The sequence below is a fragment of the Syzygium oleosum genome, unplaced genomic scaffold (genome assembly GCF_021117445.2).
Source record: "Syzygium oleosum isolate NSW1041296 unplaced genomic scaffold, Sole_v2.1 Sole_v2.04, whole genome shotgun sequence".
Classification (NCBI taxonomy): domain Eukaryota; kingdom Viridiplantae; phylum Streptophyta; class Magnoliopsida; order Myrtales; family Myrtaceae; genus Syzygium; species Syzygium oleosum.
In genome coordinates this window covers 5822706-5843170 of record NW_026607488.1, presented here as the reverse complement: position 1 = coordinate 5843170, position 20465 = coordinate 5822706, and the positions used below count along the sequence as shown (strand labels likewise).

Sequence of the window (20465 nt, the reverse complement as noted above, 5' to 3'; positions counted from 1 at the left end):
TTTTCCCGCTTCCTCCGGGTCAAGATTTACAAATTTTCTTTTTATCTCGCCTACCCAAGTTAGATATGCGTCCATCACTGTTTCTATAGAAGATACATTCAGTCACGAGCCGCGAGACGGACAGATATCACCCGACAAAGAATATGTAATGCATATAATGAAAGAAGATGAGTAAAGCTTGAGCTTGTTTATTGGAGATCATCATGTTCCCAGCCCTCTAAGATATGCTGTTTCTAGTATACTATCAAAATACATTGACCCCAATCAGATGGGAATATTCCCAAAAAGATCAATGCGGTAGGACAAGCTGTGATGTTTTGGCAGCTAGTGCAGAGGAATCTGAATCAAACCTCTAGCAGAATGTGCTCAAATTAGGTCTAAATGCTTCCTGCTAATCAACAGTTTAAAAAAAAAAAAACGATGTTGGCCACTAAGGTCTAAAACCCTAAGGCAACATGAAAAGATAAAACCAAAATTCTGCATCAGGCGGGCGAAAGAGCCCTACAGTTTATAATATGATATTAAGCATTTGTTGATCCATTAAAAAGTACACCGAAGAAGGCGGGTATGTCCCAAATCAATCTATTTGGACAGGTTACGAAGTCATTGATAGGACCCAAAAAGACAATTATGTAATAAAAAAAAATTGAGTTAATTGGCCCTCTCTGCAAAATCAGCTGTTGTTTGACGAAAAGATTCCCAATCACGGGTGTGCCCAACATCGAAGCAAGCAAAAGAAAATCATTCGGACTTGTCAGCACATCTTGGAAGTTCAAACTTGCGAAGATTCCTCCACAAAAGTTAAAAAAGAAAAATAACACAAACGATCTCGAAACGTGATCCCAAAATTTTTAATTTATTAAATAAATTTTAGCCCAATATATAATATTGTCTTTAAATTTTTAATTTATTTAATGTGGTCCCTAAATTTTCAGTATATATTCAAACTAACCCTAGATTATATGAAAATATTCAATATTGTCTCTGAACTTAAATTAATAGAATGATAACATTGGATATCTTCATATAATCTAAGTTTTAGTTTGAATATTTATCGAAAGTTCATGGGTTATTTGAACAAATTACAAGTTTGGAGATCACGTTGGGCTAAAATTCATGAACTATATTGAGCAAATTAAAAGTTTAGGGATCACGTTACATATTGAGCCAAAGTTCAGGGACCAATTGTGTCATTATTCCAAGTTAAAAAGAGAAAGAGGTGCCTAGGGCCAAAGATTACTGGGATAATCTCTAAACAAATAAATAAATTATTAAGTACACATTCGAAACATAATCTCCTCTCTCTGAAAATTATTAATTGGGTCGACATCATTCACGAGAGAGCTTACAAATCGTGATGCACAAGTTCTCTACTCAATTAAATCGTACCGACTTCTTTTTAGATTGTTTTTTTAATCATGGAAATTATCTATCTGCCACAACACCAACTTTGTCCAGGCAATCATGTGGTTTTTCCAACGTTGACGTTGGACTTTGAATGAATTATTTTCGTCATAAACTCCGCTCAAAATGGACAGAATCAACTTGTGTTCGTTCATAGTACCAAGAAGAGAAAAAAAAAAAGAAGCAAAAATCTAGGAAGCAACAGCTCGTTACAGTTGGATGAAAGCCTTCAAAACCCTCGAAGGAATGTCACAAGATGATTTTCATCATGGTGTACGTCATCGTATTGGTTGCACTTCCAGCTCGTATTTGGTCAATGGGTTAACAGACAATTCCATCGACCATATGTCGAATTATTTAATTTGTTAAATTTGTATTAGTATCTATTGGTAAACCACCACTATTAAGAAAATACGATCCACGAAAATTTAAAAAAAATTCAGAATACCAATGGACAGAAGAAACGTCTTGGGGATGATTTTGTGGTTGATTTATTTTAACAATTATTGAAAAGCATGAGTAAAAATAAAATAAAGATGCGCTGCGTGTGAGTTGGAGACTGTCTGTATAGTGTGTATTATACACCGCCGACTATGTCAGATGCGTGTACCTTTTATAATTTTATTATAAGGTTAGAAATCATTGAGTCTAGAAGGATGGATCTTCTCCGGATCCTGTGGGATACGTACCTACGGTACTCATATATGCAGAATACATAATAATATTAAGCTAGATTTTGTGGATTTTCTAGTGAAATTAATTGAAAAAATAGACATGTGAAAATAATTGGGAAAATGACACAAATGGTTCTTGAACCTTTATTCAATATGCAACGTGACCCCTGAAATTTTAATTCGTTTGATGCGGTACATGAACTTTAATCTTATGTGCAATATCATCCATAAACTTTTAATTTGTTTAATATTATCCTTAAACATTTGGTACATATTTAAATTAGTTCTTTGATTATATGAAAATGTTCAATATTATCCATGAACTTAATTTAATGGAATGATCACATTGGATATTTTCATATAGTCTAGGGACTAGTTTGAACATTTACCAAAAGTTCAATGACCACATTGAACAAATTAAAAGTTCATGGACCACATTAAACAAATTAAAGATTCAGTGACCACATTGGATATTGACCAAACTTCAAAGACTATTTATGTTATTGTCCCAAAATAATTTGATGCAAGTTACATGATATATATAATTAGCTTCACGTGAATCCACATGTTCTTACGTGGTTGGTCTCCTTCTCCAAAGAAGAAGAGTAGATTTCAAACAAAAAAATTAAAAGCGAGAGAAATGCATCGTATATTTATTCAAGATGATTAATTCTGGATCGGGATTTAATATTAGATTCTCAATTTAAGCAATTCCAAATAATGCCACGTGTATTGCATGGAAAAGAAAGAAGAAGTTTTGCTGGTTGCTTCTACTTTCGAGATTTTTTGTGTTTTCCTCAACATTCTACTTGAAAAAATGCATAATCAAAAGAAATATTGCCCAAAAAAGTTATTGGAGCGATGAGATATGCACTCCGAAAGTTTTGCCCTCTCAAACTCATTACGACAAGACAAATAACAACAGACACGCTCAAATAGCATGGTTCCTCTTAATTTCGAGAAACTTCATATTTTCCATAAGATTTCTCTCCTTATTTCTTGTTTTGCATCCAATTGAGAAGAATTGGTTCATCTATTTCCATTTCCTATCTCTCATCAATTTTTTTTCTTTTTCCCCCCAATAATTATCATGTGTTTTTTTCATGAATCTTTTTTACAATCTCCTAGATATATTTCACTAAGGGAAAATTTCAAAAGGAGGATCGAAATGGAGAATAAGGGCCTGAAGTGGATTTTGTCTCAAATGAGGGCTTGAAGTGTCCTCATTTTCTCAAATAAGGGCATGAAGTGAATCTTATCCCAAATAAGGGTCTGAAGTGATTATATCAGTCTCAAATAAGGACTTGGCCTTACCGGCCAAAGGGTATTTTCGTCTTTTACTTTTTTGAATTTTTTTCCTTTTTATGTTTTTTCTTTTCCTTTTCTTTATTTTTTTTCCTCTCTTCCCTCCACCGGCCTCAGACGGAGGCCGCCCTTGCCGGCGTCGGGCAAGGCCAGCTCGGGCAAGGCGACCCTCATCGAATGCCAGCGAGAGTAACCCTTGCCCGCCCCGCCCAAGCGAGGCAACCCCCACCCGACTTCGGCGAGGGTTATCCTCGCTAGCCCAAGCGAGGGCGGCCCTCACCCGACACCGGCAAGGGCGGCCTCGCCTGAGATCGATGGAGGTCGCTGGCCAGGCGCAGTGAAGGCCGGGAGGGAAGAAAAAAAAAAGGAAAAAGAAAAAAGAAAAAGGAAAAGAAAAAGAAAGTAAACAAAAAACAAAAAAAAATATACTTATAATGTTTTTTGACTAAAATACCCCTTCTCCGGTGATGTAGTAGTCACTGGCCGGCCAAAGGTCCTTTTTTTAGACGATTTGGCCACTTCTGGCCTTTATTTGAGACGATTTGATCACTTCATATCCTTATTTGAGATCATATTCACTTCAGACCCTTATTTGATAAAATGACTCCACTTCGAGCCCCTTTTTCGAATTTTCCCTTTCATTAATGTTCATGTTCTTCTATATTCTCAAAAAGCAAGATCATATATAATGTTTTACGAATATGGTTACATAATTTCTTCCCAAAATTCTTTGTGATTCATATTATTTTAAAGGATTACTTATTCTCCGCCCCAACAAACAGCGGAAAATAATTTTCTCTGAAATCGAACAACACTTTCTAACTACAATAAGTTTTCAATGAAACAAATAGACCCATACGTATCAATCCAATCCCATTTCGTCACGAATCAATATGTTTTCTTGTTCCGTTGTCAAATTAAATCTGCATAGAAATGTCTAAAATGAGGATGTGGTAGTAATTAATGCATTATAAACCGCGAAACGTAGTAGGATCCACCTTTTTTTTTATCATGACATATGCACACATATATAGTGTTGTCATAAGGAAAAGCCAACTAATAGCGAAATTAATTCACGTGTGGGAATGTTAACATTATAAAAACTATCTAATTAGATTAAGTGACGAGCAGGAAAGGACTTTCGAGCCAAAAAAAAAAAATAATGAAAATTTGACCATTCTAAAGGGAACTCCACAAAAGAAATGCTTGGAGAAGTGAGACGATTCCACGAAACTAAATTACATGCCATTGAAATATTCTTGGAATGATTTCAAGCACAGTAATTTCTTAAGCGTACGGCATGCTGTCCCAAGCAATAAAAGGCATCGAAAAGCAAAAGTCAGACTACACGGCAACATCAAAAGTCAAAGAGATCTCCCAAAAGTGAGAGGAAGGTGAGATCTCAATAACGAGTCAACATTCAAATTGGAAATCAATTCTGACCAAACAAGTTCATAAAGCCAAGTTAAGACCCAAAAGAGCATGTGTTACAAAGTGTTTCCTTGCTATTCATTCTTTCCTTTTGCTTTCTCTTCCTCTACTTTTCAAAAGAGCATGTGTTAAAATTCCATTTTGTCACGAATCATTGAGATGTTTTTTTTAACCTATGGATCACCTAATCTTTGTTTTGATGTCAAATTGAATCGGCACAGAAATGTCAAAATAAGGATTCACTAGTGAGTAATGCATTGTACGTGGCAAAACATGGTAGGATCCACATTTCTATTGTTGTAATATTAACGCGAAAGCTAACCAGGATTTTGCAATTTAAATCAATGCGAAAGCGCTAAAGAAATAAATTATGAATAATAAAGGATATCAAAGATTTACATAGTTCAATCCGAGTGTTGTTATTTACATCTACGGAGAGAGTCGAGAGTAACTAATTCACTATAATCGGAGAATCAGAGTTATAATTACTTTCGTGCTCGAGTGTTTTGTACACATAGGTTAAGTTCAAATCCAAAGTATTTACAAATAAACAGCTCAATTTATATGTAAAACTCACGGCACAAATCCTCGTGTTCACGTCCGTGCAACCGAAAACCACGAACGTCGTGCGTTCTTTGTCTCCTCTTCGAGCGGCTCTTATTCGAAAGAACGCACATCTGGCTTCTCTCTTCTTGTTCTTTGTGTGGCTGCTACTGAAGGAGAGCTACTCCAGGGTTATGTGCACTTTATTAAAAAAAAAAAAACTTGCTTCTTTTTTTTTTTTTTATTTGATTTGATTTTTTACTAGGCCCCACTTGCTTTCGTTTTGTACGCCCAAAAAAGTAATAGGCAATTAAAGTCCACTTATTTGACCATGGAGGTACATATATCATAAAATAAGAATGCCCCTTATTTTGTCTTCTAGCAGCAAAGCTTCTCACGATCAAACTTCGAGACACATCACATTTCAAACAAATCAAAAGCTTCCGGCTGATCGGGTTCCGTATACGGCTAAAACTTGAGACACAATTTAACATTTATCATGACATATGTACACATATGTAGTGTTGGCATGAGAAAAGGCCAACTAATAGCCAAATTAATTCATGAGTGGAAAGTTCATGAGTGGCCATGTGCATGGATATATCAATCATATGTAAGATTTCTATTTCAGTTTTAAATCTATTGTATATACTTCAATGCAATTATAAAACCTTTTAGTTGATCTAATATGATCCTAAACGTTTTGCGTGAAATTCCAATATAACTTTCCGATCAATTCTCGTCTGAAATTGTTTACATGGCGGTCTTGTGGCCAACGATCTGACATCGACAAAATGACTTTGCTTTTTATTTTTTATTAATTTTTTTCTTTCTTTTTTCTTTTCTTTCCTTCTTTTCCGTGCAACCGTTCATCATCTTAAACATGTTCCTCCACCTATTAGCTTAAATTTTTAGGTTGGATTTTCTAATATGATGTCAGAGCCAGTGCTATATATTTCCCGTATATGCGTCCACCTCACATCAATTAAATTTCACATGATGCTTCTAATCCGGCTTACACGTAGAATGGGAGATGGTGATAATGTCTCGCATCCCTTGACAATGAGTCCTATATGATTTTTATATTCATGTGATTTTTCTTCACCTATTAACTTAAACTTTTTTGTTGAACTTTTTAACATCTTTAGAGCCCTTTAGCCTCTTGTCGTAGTATATTTTCTGCACAGGTAGGCAAGTTCCCCTACCGCCCTTCTTTCCCCTTGTGCTCTCCTTCTCCAAACTAGCTCACCTCAGGTTTTGTGATTCGTCCTTGTGCATCCGAATTTGGAACTCGAGCTCGATGCCGTGACAGAGCTCAAGTCCTTCGGATCTAGGGGGTTCAGCTTGACGTTGCGGCAGAGGTCGAGCCCTCTAGTGTTCACATCCTTTGGGCCTTGCCTTTGTCTTCCCATGGCGAATCGGGTTTTCTTGAACTTTCCCTATTCGTGATCCAGACTTAGAGAGAAAACGATTCAAAATTTCCCTATCCTCGCCAATGTTAGCAAAGGTGACGAACAATGACGATCCAGAGGTTGGAAATGATTATAGGTTGATGATTTGCCATTGTTGTAGATAAAAGAAGATGAACAGTGAAAAGATAAGAAAAAAATAGTAAATTAAGTAAAACGGAGTCGTTTTTCGAGTTAAGTTGTCCGCATCATATCGCCGCCCGTGACACGTAAGACTATAAAAAATGATTAGACATCACGTCAACAATTTCAAGCCAACTTTTGCCGGATTTTGCTAGAATGACTATATTAAAATTTGGGAAAAAACCACCAAAAACCCCAAACTTTGTCACCTGTGACACATTTACCCTGAACTTTTTTTTGTAACACCAAAAACCCCAAACTATGCTATTTGTGACACATTTACCCCAATGTACTTTAGTCCATGGGCATTTTTGTCTTTTTTGCTTTTTCTTTTTTTTTTCCCTTTTTTTTTCCTTTCCGGCGAGGGTGGCCCTCGCCGGCGTCGGGCGAGGGTGGCCCTCACCGGCGTCGAGCGAGGGTGGCCCTCGCCAGATCCGGCGAGGGCCGCCCTCGGGCGAGGGTCGCCTCGCCTGGGCGAACGAGGGTGGCCCTCGCCTGAGGGTCGCCTCGCCCGGGCGAGCGAGGGCGACCCTCGCCCGACGCCGGCGAGGGTCGCCCTCGCCCGATCCGGCGAGGGCGGCCCTCGCCCGACTCCGGCGAGGGCCGCCGTCGCTCGCCCAGGCGAGGCGACCCTCGCCCGACGCCGGCGAGGGCCGCCCTCGTCGGATCTGGCAAGGGCCACCCTCGCTCGACACCGGCGAGGGTGGCCCTCGCCGGAAAGGAAAAAAAAAAGGGAAAAAAAAAGAAAAAGCAAAAAAAGACGAAAATGCCCATGGACTAAAGTACAATGGGGTAAATGTATCATAAATAGCATAGTTTGGGGTTTTTGGTGTCACAAAAAAAGTTTTGGGTAAATGTGTCACAGGTGGCAAAGTTTGAGATTTTTTGTGGTCTTTTCCCTTACAATTTTGGGCAAAGATTTAGGACTGCATTGAAACAATCGTACAGCAGCAAATTTATGAATGCAACAACAATTATCCCTTCGTTTGGATCTCATTAGATTGAGTAACAAGCAAGAAAATCATCCCTTCGTTTGTATCTCATTAGATTGAGTAACGAGCAAGAAAGGACTTCTAAGCCACGAATGGCAAAGTCAGACTACATAGCAAAAAACCTTGTCACCCAAGCAAATAATGTCTTTCTGACTTCGTTTGGATCTCATTAGTCTGAAATTGCTGGAAAGAATCCAAGCACAGCAGGCATAAAACCTTGTCACCCAAGCAAATAATGTCATTGAAAAATGGCAAAGTCAGACTACATAGCAAAGTCAGAAGCAAAAGAGATCTCCCAAAAGTAAGAAGCTGAGATCTCAATGGCGAGTCAAACATTCAAAATGGAAATGAATCTCGACCAAAACAAGTTCATAGCCATTTCCAAAAGCCAAAAGAGCATGTACCCTTCTTTCTTTCCTTTGTTTTCCTCTTCCCCTCCTCCGAAATGTAATGCATGTCTCCCAGATTCAACGCCCCAGGAGCACGTAGCAAAGTCAAACCCGCATGGGCGTTTCCATTCCATCTCGAAGAACAAGATCAGAAAATTAAAAAAAAGAAAAGGGATTAAGAAAATCATTGAAGTTGGATGAGGTAAGTGCAGACGTTTTTGGCTCCCTTTTAGTTAAAAAGAAAACCCTTCATCATCATACGACAGCACTAACAGAAACCAGAAGCGACTTTCTGATAATTTTGAGGGGACCGCAACGCATTATGCTGCGAAGCATACTAAAAAAATGCGAGCGTATCTTATACTATTATTGTAGCTTAGGTCAGAGTAGATATAGACAGCTTAGTTAACGCAACTTACACAGAGAGCCCATCAAGATCAAAAGAACATAGGGGGTTGCTGTCTAAGTTCATTCCGTTGAACATGACTAATCAATCGCATGCGAAGATAGTGATCGTAATCAAATCGAATCCTTATGAGATAAACAGATATGAAATTTGGTGAATTTGTTCTACATGTATTGCCATTGACTTTATATGATGAGCTAGATTTCTTCGTTTCATTTTTGAAGATAAAAGAGTGTATTCGTATCAAACATTAGTTTTTGAAACTTATTCATATGGAATCATGCCACGCATGTTGATGATACATCAAGATCTGGGAATGTGATGAATGCATGCCAACCATTGGAAGACATCGGAACTTGTTCTCATGTTCTCTCTCTCTCTGACTTTTTGTATATATTATATCAAAGTATCCACTGATTTTCCAAGGAAGATATTCTTAATTAAATAATATAGCTAGTTATTCACAAGTGTATTGATAGTCTACTTTATTGTATTTTTGTGGGAATATGTTCTTCAAACCGATTACTTCTCATAAAAACATGTAAACTGCTCGTTTACGTACATCGAGATAAGACTTCACTTGCCGGATGATGGGTGTGAGCGCGACATTCAAAACTACCCCGTTGCAACGGTGTAAATCCAATCGATCATGGATAAAAATTTCAACCGTTGATAAAATCGACATACTTTAAATCGATGATAAAAATCTATTGAGAGACCGGCATGTGTTAGAGCATTAATGTCTTTCTATAACAATAAAGTTTTATCTATGTGATAAAAGATCATCGCGGAACGTAAAAATTTACATCGTGGATGGGGTACTTTCGTGTCACCATCTGTTATCGAAAAAGACACTGAACCTTTTACTGCACCAGTAATTGGTCTAATGACATGGGATTTTACACTGAAGTGATTGAATTGGGTCCCCGTGGTTATGTGGTTCAAACACCCCATCGCTCCTCGACCTCGGGAAGCCTTGGTCCATTTGTGGCGTAGGTTCAGCCATACCATAACATAGTAATCCCACTAGGGTCGTGGTGAGCCGTTGGTGACGGATTCACTCGAAATGAACAGTAATCTTGATTCATACCGAACATTCCGTCACGTATATAGAATTTATGTGGTCTTAGAGAGGGTCCCCAATATCAGTCGCCTCATCCCACCCTTTTTACTTATATCGGCTGCATATGCCACAAACCCACAAGCGGTAGGTGAGCTTTCCTGTATTATAAAGAGGCGTTGCATGTGCCTACTGCCTAGTCCCTCATTGATCTTGTAGATGAAACTTCAGTAAAAAAATAATGCTTTTGGTTGTTCCCAATGTACGCATCAATTTATTGAGGCACCATATATTAAATTTATTAGGGTTGACCCTCTTCTTAAGAAGTTGGGATAAGGACTTCCTAGTTACTTTGGGTTGCAAGCAAGGTACGTTAGGTAGTACACAACATTTCGTGCTTCTCAAACTTTTGCCATTCGTTGGAGAATCTTTCCAACTCTATTCAATTCCTCGTCCTCCTCGGTTGTCAAAAACAAATGTTATTACCAAGGTGGAAGTACAAGTGGTCGGTAGTAATCTAATATAAACGGGTCTGTAATCTGTATTATATCCCACATTCACTATCAAGCAAGCACAAAAGATCAAGTTGCTTCAAGATTACTGATAAATACCTACAATCATGCCAAAGGGGACCATCATATGTTACTTTTCAAATCGTACATGCTGGCATTACTTTCAGACTAGGAATTCACCTTCCGCAAGATGAATACTGCCATACTATGGCATAGCATCCTGTAGAAACCGACTCTGGTACGATGTTGGAAAGTCCAACTCAAAAACTTAAGCTGGTAAGTGAAGGGAGAACAATTGTGTATAGAGAGCACATAAATCCTACTATTAAGGGATGTGGGACATTTCGACATCTACATCTATTAAAGCTTTTATATGTTAAAACGCTATCTCGTCCCGACCCGAGTCCCGGCCTGAGTCCCGCGTCCGTCCCGGCATGGTTGGCAATGAAATGCTATCAACACATACATGGAATCGTCAACCTTCTCCTTCCCACTTCTATTTTCTTTTTAAAGTGCAATTACTTTTTAAGAAAAGTAGTACAAGAACATGCTCCGACCTGTTTCCTTCCTCCTATGATATATGCAATTGCGTCAAACCCACTTGATAATCAGAATCAAATCGAAAGAAAAAAAAATACTCTGACCCCCTTTTGGCATCTTTTTCTTCTACTCAAGCTATATATACACACAAAATGCAACTCCCTCTTGTTAAACCATCATCAGAAGCTTTCAAAAGCATCTAGAAAAGCTTCAAACTTCCTTGGCCATAGTCATGCACATTTTCATGGACAAGGGCCTTCTTGCATGAAAACTATAATTCAGTGAGGCATTTGTGTAGGTTGAGTGGCTGACTATGGACACTGGTGATGCACTTAGAATAAGCAGTGCAAGGCTGAGCAGTTCAAGGCTAAGCAGTGCACGTTTGAGCAGTTCAAACATATGGAGGACAGGTGGAAAGGAGATCTTCTCAAGGTCTAGCCGGGATGAGGATGATGAGGAGGCTCTGAAGTGGGCTGCACTCGAAAAGCTCCCGACATACTTGCGAATTCGGCGGGGGATTCTCACTGAAGAAGAAGGCAAGATAACAGAGGTTGATATCCAGAATCTCGGATTGATAGAGAGGAGGAACCTGTTGGAGAGGTTGCTGAAGACAACTGAGGAAGACAATGAGAAGTTCTTGTTAAAGCTGAAGCAGAGGATTGAGAGGTACATGCTGATGACTTTTCATAAGCATTTCAGACATTCAATTAGTTGGTCACTGCAATATTTCTTAAGAGCATGTGAAAGTGGTTTGATATTTTTTTACCCTGTGAAAAAGATTCGATCTGGGAAATGGTATTTCTTCTCTGAGCTAAAAGTTTCAAGATAAATTTTTATAAGGTCTCTGTTTACTCTGCTGTATTACAAACAGAGTTGGACTGGATTTTCCTACAATTGAAGTCCGATTCGAGCATCTAAATATCGAGGCAGAAGCTTATGTTGGGGGCCGAGCTCTACCCACAATATTCAATTTCTGTGTTAACATACTTGAGGTAATTTAACACTCCATTCATAACATATCTACATTTTCTTTGATTCTGCTCAAATTGACTGAACCTCGTCTCTTGTTAATCAATGTCAACAGGGGTTTCTCAACTCTTTTTACATCCTTCCTAGTAGAAAGAAACCATTACCGATCCTCAGCGATGTCAGTGGAATCATCAAGCCTCGCAGGTGAGAAGAGAGAGATTTTTATCAGTACACAATGCTCGAGAAGTGAAGTTCTGATATTGCTGACAATTTATATTTCTCTTTTGCAGAATGACATTACTTCTAGGGCCCCCGGGCTCTGGAAAGACCACGTTACTTCTAGCATTAGCTGGGAAGCTCGGCAAAGATTTGAAAGTAAGCATAAAGAAAGTACTTTTAGAGCTGTCTTACTTTAGTAGTCTTTAGTGTGTAAGTCACACAAAGAGCTTGTGAATCTCAGTCCTCAGGAAGAGTCACCTACAACGGACACGGGATGAAAGAATTTGTACCGCAGAGGACATCGGCTTATATAAGTCAATATGATCTCCATATAGGAGAAATGACTGTTAGGGAAACTCTGGCTTTCTCGGCCAGGTGTCAAGGTGTCGGACCACGTTATGGTGAGTTCGGGCTATTTTTCTGCGTTATTATAATTTGAAGGATGAACTCTAAAAAAAGCAAGGATTAAGAGGTACAATACTACCACTGTATTTCAGAGATGCTAGCAGAGTTATCGAGAAGAGAGAAGGAGGCAAATATCAAACCCGATCCTGACATAGATTTATTTATGAAGGTGAGAAATGATCACACTAATTAACGGTGGAACAACTTTCTGATTGCAGATTTTTCATTAATGTACTTTCGTTTCTCTGCAAAACACGGTCAAAAACATTTATTAATGCCTGTAAGTGCATCTATTGACCTTAATCTTCTGCAGGCATCAGCACTGGAAGGACAGGAAACTACTGTTGTTACCGATTATATACTCAAGGTATAATCAAGAACGTCAAAACTCCATTAGTCCATTCTTCTATTTTTGCCATGAAAAAAAGGAGAAAACAGACTTAAAATTTCTGCTCTTTTTGCAATGCTTAATTTTAGATTTTGGGACTTGAAATCTGCGCCGACACGATGATGGGAGATGAAATGATAAGAGGCATCTCCGGTGGACAAAAGAAACGAGTCACAACGGGTAAGACTCAGGAGGCCACTTTAGAATCCCATGTTGTTAGATGACTGCGATCACTTTATTTATCAACTCAAGGTTGATTTTCTTTAATTTCATGTTGATATAAAACAGGGGAGATGCTAGTCGGGCCAGCCAAAGCTCTCTTTATGGACGAAATATCGACCGGCTTGGATAGTTCGACAACATTCCAAATAGTGAACTCACTCAGACAGTCCATACACATCCTCAGTGGGACTGCTCTAATATCCCTACTCCAGCCTGCACCAGAAACTTACGACCTGTTTGATGATATCATCCTTCTCTCGGATGGGCAAATTGTGTACCAAGGTCCCCGAGAAAATGTGCTAGAGTTCTTCGAACACATGGGTTTTAAATGTCCTGAAAGGAAAGGAGTAGCTGATTTCTTGCAAGAAGTAATATTTCAAATCACATGTCAATTGGTTTGTTTTTTTTTTGCTCTATAAGTGACAATTGACCCATTCACTTTGATCTTCTGTAATTTGATCTGCAGGTGACTTCAAGGAAAGATCAAGAGCAGTATTGGGCGAATAAGGACACACCTTATAGGTTTGTAACCGTCAAAGAATTTTCCGAATCGTTGCAGTCATTTCACATTGGTCGGAAACTAGGTGACCAGCTTGCGATCCCATTCGACAAGTCAAAAGGCCATCCAGCTGCTCTAACAACTAAGAAGTACGGGGTGAGCCAGAAAGAACTATTGAGAGCTTGCGTTTCGAGGGAATTTTTGCTGATGAAGAGAAACTCCTTCGTCTATATTTTCAAAATGTCTCAGGTGAGCAAGTTGAAGTACTCGTTTTCCTAGTTTAGTCTGCAATCCTGACAAAGTGATGCATTTGATCTGTCAATTACATTTGTGATATCCTAATACGTCCTTTTTCTGATGCATATCAGCTTATTTTTATGGCTTTCATAACCATGACGGTGTTCCTACGGACAGAGATGCACCGAGATACAGTGATAGATGGTGGGATTTATTTTGGGGCTCTCTTCTTCACTCTGATCATGATAATGTTCAATGGGTTCTCGGAGCTTGCCATGTCCATCATGAAGCTCCCCGTCTTCTACAAGCAGAGAGACTTCCTCTTCTTTCCTGCATGGACATATGCGCTACCCACGTGGATCCTGAAGATCCCGATCTCTCTTGTAGAAGTTGCTGTTTGGGTAGTCTTGACATACTATGTCATCGGCTTTGACCCTTATGCTGGAAGGTTGATCAAATTACTTATTCAATAATTCCAGACTTCGCTCCAACACTTCAGATACTAATAAAAGCTTTGCTACCAGGTTCTTCAAACAGTATTTTCTTCTCCTATGCCTACATCAGATGGCTTCTGGTTTATTCCGATTCATCGGGGCAGTAGGAAGGAACGTGATTGTGGCAAACACTTTTGGGTCGTTTGGATTACTTACCGTTATGGTCTTGGGCGGATTCATCATAGCAAGAGGTCAACCAGACGTCTAAATAATTCTTCTTTTGATTTGCACTCACATATGCAATTTCCTGATGTGATATTGTTTGAAATCAGATGATGTTAAGCCATGGTGGATATGGGGTTATTGGTTCTCCCCAATGATGTATGGACAGAATGCTATCGCTGTAAATGAATTTCTCGGAAAGCAATGGAGACATGTAAGTACTTTCTTATGAAACTGTCATTAAGACTACGCAAAGAATTAATAAAGGTAAAATTGTTATAATATCAACTGATGAAGGTTCGGAACCTTTGTGGTATAGATTCCTCCTAATGCCACAGAGCCTTTAGGAGTTTTGGTCCTGAAGTCCCGTGGAATTTTTCCCGAAGCACGTTGGTATTGGATCGGAGTAGGAGCTTTGATTGGATACATGTTTCTGTTTAATTTCCTGTTCACCGTGGCTTTGAAATATCTCGACCGTAAGTCTCTCTTCAGAAGGTTCTTTATTTTTTTTCGGGATTCGGTGTACAGTTCTGGTGAATTACTTACATTTTGCTGCAGCATTTGGGAAGCCTCAAGCTGTACTATCAAAAGAGACTCTGGCAGAGAAAATTGCGAGCAAGAACGGAGAGGTCATTGAGCTATCATCAAGAGGGAGCCAGAGGAGTTCATCTGGTGAGCCACAGAACCCACATATCTTGTATTCTTTTTTCTTTAGAAGTATAACTTAAGCCAAAGGATCACTATCGTGATAATACAGAAAAAGAGAGTGGACGCCAAAGAAGTGCCACATCGAGATCATTGTCTACGAGAGTTGGGAGCATAAATGATTCGGACCCGAATAGGAAACGAGGAATGGTTCTTCCTTTCGATTCGCTTTCTATAGCTTTTGATGATATCAGATACGCCATAGACATGCCCCAGGTACTGTTTGCTCGGAAGATTCTTTGGTTCTGACAATTGAACTGAGGTGCAGAACTTTCAGATGTGCTGAAAATTTTCTCGTTATCAGGAAATGAAAGCTCAAGGTATTCCTGAAGATCGGCTGGAACTTCTAAAGGGAGTTAGTGGTGCTTTTAGGCCAGGAGTATTGACAGCTTTAATGGGTGTCAGCGGCGCTGGAAAGACCACTCTGATGGACGTGTTGGCTGGAAGGAAAACAGGTGGATACATCGACGGGACAATCACAATATCTGGGTACCCAAAGAAACAAGAAACATTCGCTCGCATATCGGGATACTGTGAACAAACCGATATCCACTCTCCTCATGTCACAGTTTACGAGTCCTTGGTGTATTCTGCATGGCTTCGGTTACCTCCTGAAGTGGAATCTGAGACTAGGAAGGTAGAGATTTACTTGATCCTTTAGTTTTATGACATCCATCTTAGGTGAATTCTACATTTTTATCAGTAGAAAGAGATACATTACAAATCTTTCAAAAGACAGTTTTGTTTTCTCGAAAAGCTACACCAGACGGAATTTTTCTCATGGATTACATTGTTCACCACATAGACCGAAAGAATTTTTGGCATCTCTCAAAGGATAACCACAGCTCGTAAACATTTTAGACAGCTTAAAACTTTGCTGCCTTCGAGTCCCTCCCAGCAATAGAGCGCTAACTAGAAATTGATCCAACATCTACAGATGTTCATTGAAGAAGTGATGGAGCTTGTAGAGCTTACCCCATTACGAGAAGCGCTAGTTGGGTTGCCTGGTGTGAATGGCCTCTCCACCGAGCAGAGGAAAAGGCTGACAATTGCAGTGGAGCTCGTAGCCAACCCGTCCATCATATTCATGGACGAGCCTACCTCTGGCCTCGATGCCAGGGCAGCTGCTATAGTAATGAGAACGGTTAGAAACACAGTTGACACAGGGCGAACTGTCGTTTGCACCATCCACCAGCCAAGCATCGATATATTTGATGCTTTTGATGAGGTTCGACACAAATTTTCATGAGGGACTGAGCTATCTGTTTGCTTTTGTCTTTCCACACAACGAAGTATCTGAGAGATTTTCCTTATTGATATGCAGCTGTTTCTTCTGAAAAGAGGCGGAGAGGAGATCTATGTCGGTCCATTAGGCCAGCATTCCTCGCACCTGATCAACTATTTTGAGGTGAGCTCACTGCTGCGCAGTAAGAAACTGAGTTTTGATTACATTGAGCTTTAAACGCTAACACTACATGCGTCCGAATCAAAGGGCATTAGCGGAATTCCAACAATTAAAGACGGATACAATCCAGCGACTTGGATGTTGGAGGTGACAACGGCTGCTCAAGAAGAAATCCTCGGGGTTAACTTCACTGAAGTCTACAGGAATTCGGAACTGTTTAGGTAAGAAGTAACTTTTCAGGAGCAGAATAATTTTCGTTTTTCAGCTCGAGAAGCTCAAAGACATTATCATAAAGTTGAAGATTGAAAAGTGGAGCTAAGAAAGCCTAGTAGCTGAACTTTTACATGTCTTGCTTTCTTCAACGATTAAAACAGGAGAAACAAAGCTCTGATCAACGAGCTAAGTACACCTCCACCAGGGTCAAAAGATCTCTATTTTCCAACGCAATATTCACAATCGTTTTTCACCCAGTGTATGGCTTGCCTATGGAAACAACACTGGTCATATTGGCGCAACCCGGCATACACAGCCGTGAGACTTCTATTCACAATTTTCATCGCTCTGATGTTCGGCACGATATTTTGGAACCTCGGCTCCAAAAGGTAATTGACAGAAATCCATATTCACAGATAAACAAGTTCTACTCTTTTTTTTGGCTGCGAAACACAGTGGAATTGGACTTGGAAAAATAAGTACACTGGCTCAGTTATGGACATTATTTGCTCAAAACTTGTGGCACTTGCAGGAGAAGCCGGCAAGATCTCTTCAACGCAATGGGCTCTATGTACGCAGCTTGCCTTTTCATCGGATTTCAGAATTCAACTTCGGTTCAACCTGTTGTGGCTATTGAGAGGACGGTCTTCTATCGAGAGAGAGGGGCTGGAATGTATTCCGCTCTGCCCTATGCCTTTGCACAGGTTAGGACATGCTTCACTTTCACATCTAAGTGAAATTATTAGACTTAGGTAGTTCATTGGAAACTAGGAAATGACTTCAAGAAGCATTCGTAAAGAGTCTTGAGAGAATCCATCATGTTGTTTGACAAAATTGTTTTGCACAGGTTATCATCGAGATTCCCTACATCTTCCTCCAAACTGTCATCTATGGAGTGATTGTCTATTCAATGATCGGGTTCGAATGGACCGCCAGCAAGTTCTTTTGGTACATCTTCTATATGTTCTTCAGCTTGTTGTACTTCACTTACTATGGGATGATGAACGTGGCGGTCACGCCCAACCACAACATAGCTGCCATAACCTCTTCTGCATTCTTAGCGATTTGGAACCTATTCTCAGGATTCATCGTTCCTCGAACAGTAAGTTAATCGATATCTTCACTGAAACTAAAATGGAAAAACAATGAAAAATATCTGAGGAGCTAATATTTTTGTTCAACAGAGAATTCCTATCTGGTGGAGATGGTATTACTGGGCTTGTCCCCTTTCTTGGACATTGTATGGACTGTTGGCCTCACAGTTTGGAGATATTAAGACCAGGCTTGACACTGGCGAGATAGTGGAAGAGTTCGTGAGGAGTTATTTTGGGTTCAGGCATGACTTCTTGGGAGTGGTTGCAATCATGCTGGTCGGCTTCGCTCTCCTCTTTGGATTCATCTTTGCCTTCTCAATCAGAGCATTCAACTTCCAGAAGAGGTGATGACAGCACAACGGGAGATGGAGAGAAATTGTTACAAGATATTGTTAGTGGTCTGCCCTAGGAATCAATCAAGGTTGATACTCTAATATTAGTTGTGGATTAGGTTGTGTCGGAAAATCGACCTTCACTATACTTAGATAGTCATAATGTCTTGCTAGAGACCGCTTATGACTTGTGGGCCAAAAAGAGTTTTGAGCACACTGCTAATGTTTAGTGAAATTACGGGGTCGCACACAAAAGCGAATTGAGTTAATATTTTCTGTGCGCCGGGATCTACTTAAAATAAGAAGTAGATTTTAATTTATTCTCTTATTTAAATTATCTATGTGGTCGTACGCGTTATGAGATAACGATTAAACGTACAATTGAAAGTGGACGGTTTGGCGGGCCCAAATCGCCTGGCCCACTTCTTTTAATTCTGCTGGATAATGAGGCTGTATAAATAGATAGAGAATCATTCTCTGTCTAGGGGTTTTTCGACGAAGTATCGAAAATCAAAAGGCGTTCAAGAAAAAAGAACTTCAAGATCTTTCGCTAGCACGTGGATTGTTGGAGAATTCCGTTCGCGTGTGTGGATACCGGTAGAGGCGCAATACTTGGGGTGCTAATCCAGACACAATCAATTGTCAATTTACGTTCGATTTGCAAAAGGTACGTATCGAACTTTTGTCTCGATTTCAATATACGCATGGATCCTGTCTAGGGTTCTATATATTCCGCTGCGTTTTACCGTTGATGAACCCTTCAGATATTTGTGTGGATCAAAAGTTTTATTGAAGAAAGTCGAATATAATTTTGTAAAGTCATATAGGAAAGTGTAACCATAAGACTACTTCAAGCAATTTGACAAATAAGTTGCAACACTCGTCTTCCTGCTTCTGCGAAAAATGGTCGTACATCAAAGTTAAAAACGCGCGCGCGCGCACATATATATGAGTTCTTCAGAATTTATCGAATAATTATTGAACTTATGCTCTCATGCTTAATTCTGGGGATAAAGCTTGTCAGATGCCATAGCACTTACATCAGGTGAAACAAGTTTACAAGTTGCAGATCCTTGAAGGTAGATTAAACAGCATCCCAAACGGAAGTGTTGCAACTCTAAGGCATTCAGTGAATACCGTATGATAATCGAAGCACCCATTTTGATAGTTGTTACCTCCAGTGAAATCTTTCATACGGAGTAAATCTACCAATATGCACAATTAAATGTACAAACCAAGAAGAAAATACCGAAGACGTTATCATCGAGCAGCCAAGAATGACAATCGGAACTCGAGCAGATCTCTACAAAAATGAAAAGTGCTGCTGACAATATGCCGCATATAGTACAGTTTGTAACTCCAAAATTATGACCACCTAAGCAAGACTTTATCTCGATCAAGTATATGAGGACAGAGAACCGACAAAAACCTCGTTATAGTCTCTATCTCCTTGATCAGCCAAGCTATCTAAGTAGCTCTGAAGTTCTCTCAAACCTTCAGCCGAAAAGCTCCTATGAACTCTTGAGCGTGGCGCGATGAGTTGGGTGGAGGATGTGATTGAAAGCAGACAACAAATGCAACCAAGATTATTTTCACTCTTCCTCTTCAAAGCCTCATCTACCCAGATCCTTACAACACATGTAATAATTGTACTTCAAAAAAAAAAAAAAAACTGCACAAAAGCCCATGGTAAGGCTCAAGTCAGCTCCTCACCCCAATAATGCAAAATGAGCTCCTCCCTTTTGTGAATTTTAAAGTGAAGTGAGAGCGCAGAGAAAAGGAAAGAAAAAAGCAAAACAAAAAGGAAAGAAGAAAAGAGCGGGGGGAGATCTCGGAGGAAACCGAGAAAAAGAAAAGAGAGAAGTCACAGTTGAACTGTTGATCAGGAAACATCGATTGATACCTGAAAACGCCTTTTTGCATGTGATCGATAAGAGTTCCTCACCGTCTTTCCCTCTTGCAAGTGTTTTTCCTTTTTGTTCTAGGGGTAAAATGAAAATTGTAGCCTTAGCTTTGTTGGTTTCTCAGGTGACGCTCCCACCGAGTCCGAGCTCTCCGATACTAATAATTAGGTCCCTCGCGTACCTAGGATTTTACGGATTGCGATTCAGACGTCAATATTGAATTTTCGAAATCTTCAGAAATTGTTGTATAGTAACTCGACCTGCAGTGTTTCGTGTCTATTTCGTTTAGTATTGGCTAGATTTTGGGTCGGTGAAGTTTCGGGTCCTTTAGAACCTCAAAAGATCTTTCAATCGACAGTAAGTTCACTT

At 39.6% G+C, this 20465-nt stretch overlaps 1 protein-coding gene across 1 annotated transcript in view; it reads left to right on the top strand.

The window, feature by feature from the left end:
* Nucleotides 1-10941: 10941 nt before the first annotated feature.
* LOC115674297 (pleiotropic drug resistance protein 1-like) overlaps nucleotides 10942-20465 on the top strand; it is a 63042-nt gene continuing 53518 nt past the window's right edge. Inside the window, exons 1-24 of the mRNA XM_030596652.2 lie at nucleotides 10942-11514; nucleotides 11720-11840; nucleotides 11933-12021; nucleotides 12108-12192; nucleotides 12278-12437; nucleotides 12534-12610; nucleotides 12755-12808; nucleotides 12919-13009; nucleotides 13118-13419; nucleotides 13518-13799; nucleotides 13919-14235; nucleotides 14312-14472; nucleotides 14554-14657; nucleotides 14763-14919; nucleotides 15002-15115; nucleotides 15201-15364; nucleotides 15453-15785; nucleotides 16086-16376; nucleotides 16473-16556; nucleotides 16641-16774; nucleotides 16928-17155; nucleotides 17299-17470; nucleotides 17614-17868; nucleotides 17951-18255. Of these exons, the coding sequence (XP_030452512.1) occupies nucleotides 11162-11514; nucleotides 11720-11840; nucleotides 11933-12021; nucleotides 12108-12192; nucleotides 12278-12437; nucleotides 12534-12610; nucleotides 12755-12808; nucleotides 12919-13009; nucleotides 13118-13419; nucleotides 13518-13799; nucleotides 13919-14235; nucleotides 14312-14472; nucleotides 14554-14657; nucleotides 14763-14919; nucleotides 15002-15115; nucleotides 15201-15364; nucleotides 15453-15785; nucleotides 16086-16376; nucleotides 16473-16556; nucleotides 16641-16774; nucleotides 16928-17155; nucleotides 17299-17470; nucleotides 17614-17868; nucleotides 17951-18208 (4386 nt within the window). The 5' untranslated portion in view covers nucleotides 10942-11161 and the 3' untranslated portion in view covers nucleotides 18209-18255. The remainder of the gene's footprint in view (nucleotides 11515-11719; nucleotides 11841-11932; nucleotides 12022-12107; nucleotides 12193-12277; nucleotides 12438-12533; nucleotides 12611-12754; nucleotides 12809-12918; nucleotides 13010-13117; nucleotides 13420-13517; nucleotides 13800-13918; nucleotides 14236-14311; nucleotides 14473-14553; nucleotides 14658-14762; nucleotides 14920-15001; nucleotides 15116-15200; nucleotides 15365-15452; nucleotides 15786-16085; nucleotides 16377-16472; nucleotides 16557-16640; nucleotides 16775-16927; nucleotides 17156-17298; nucleotides 17471-17613; nucleotides 17869-17950; nucleotides 18256-20465) is intronic.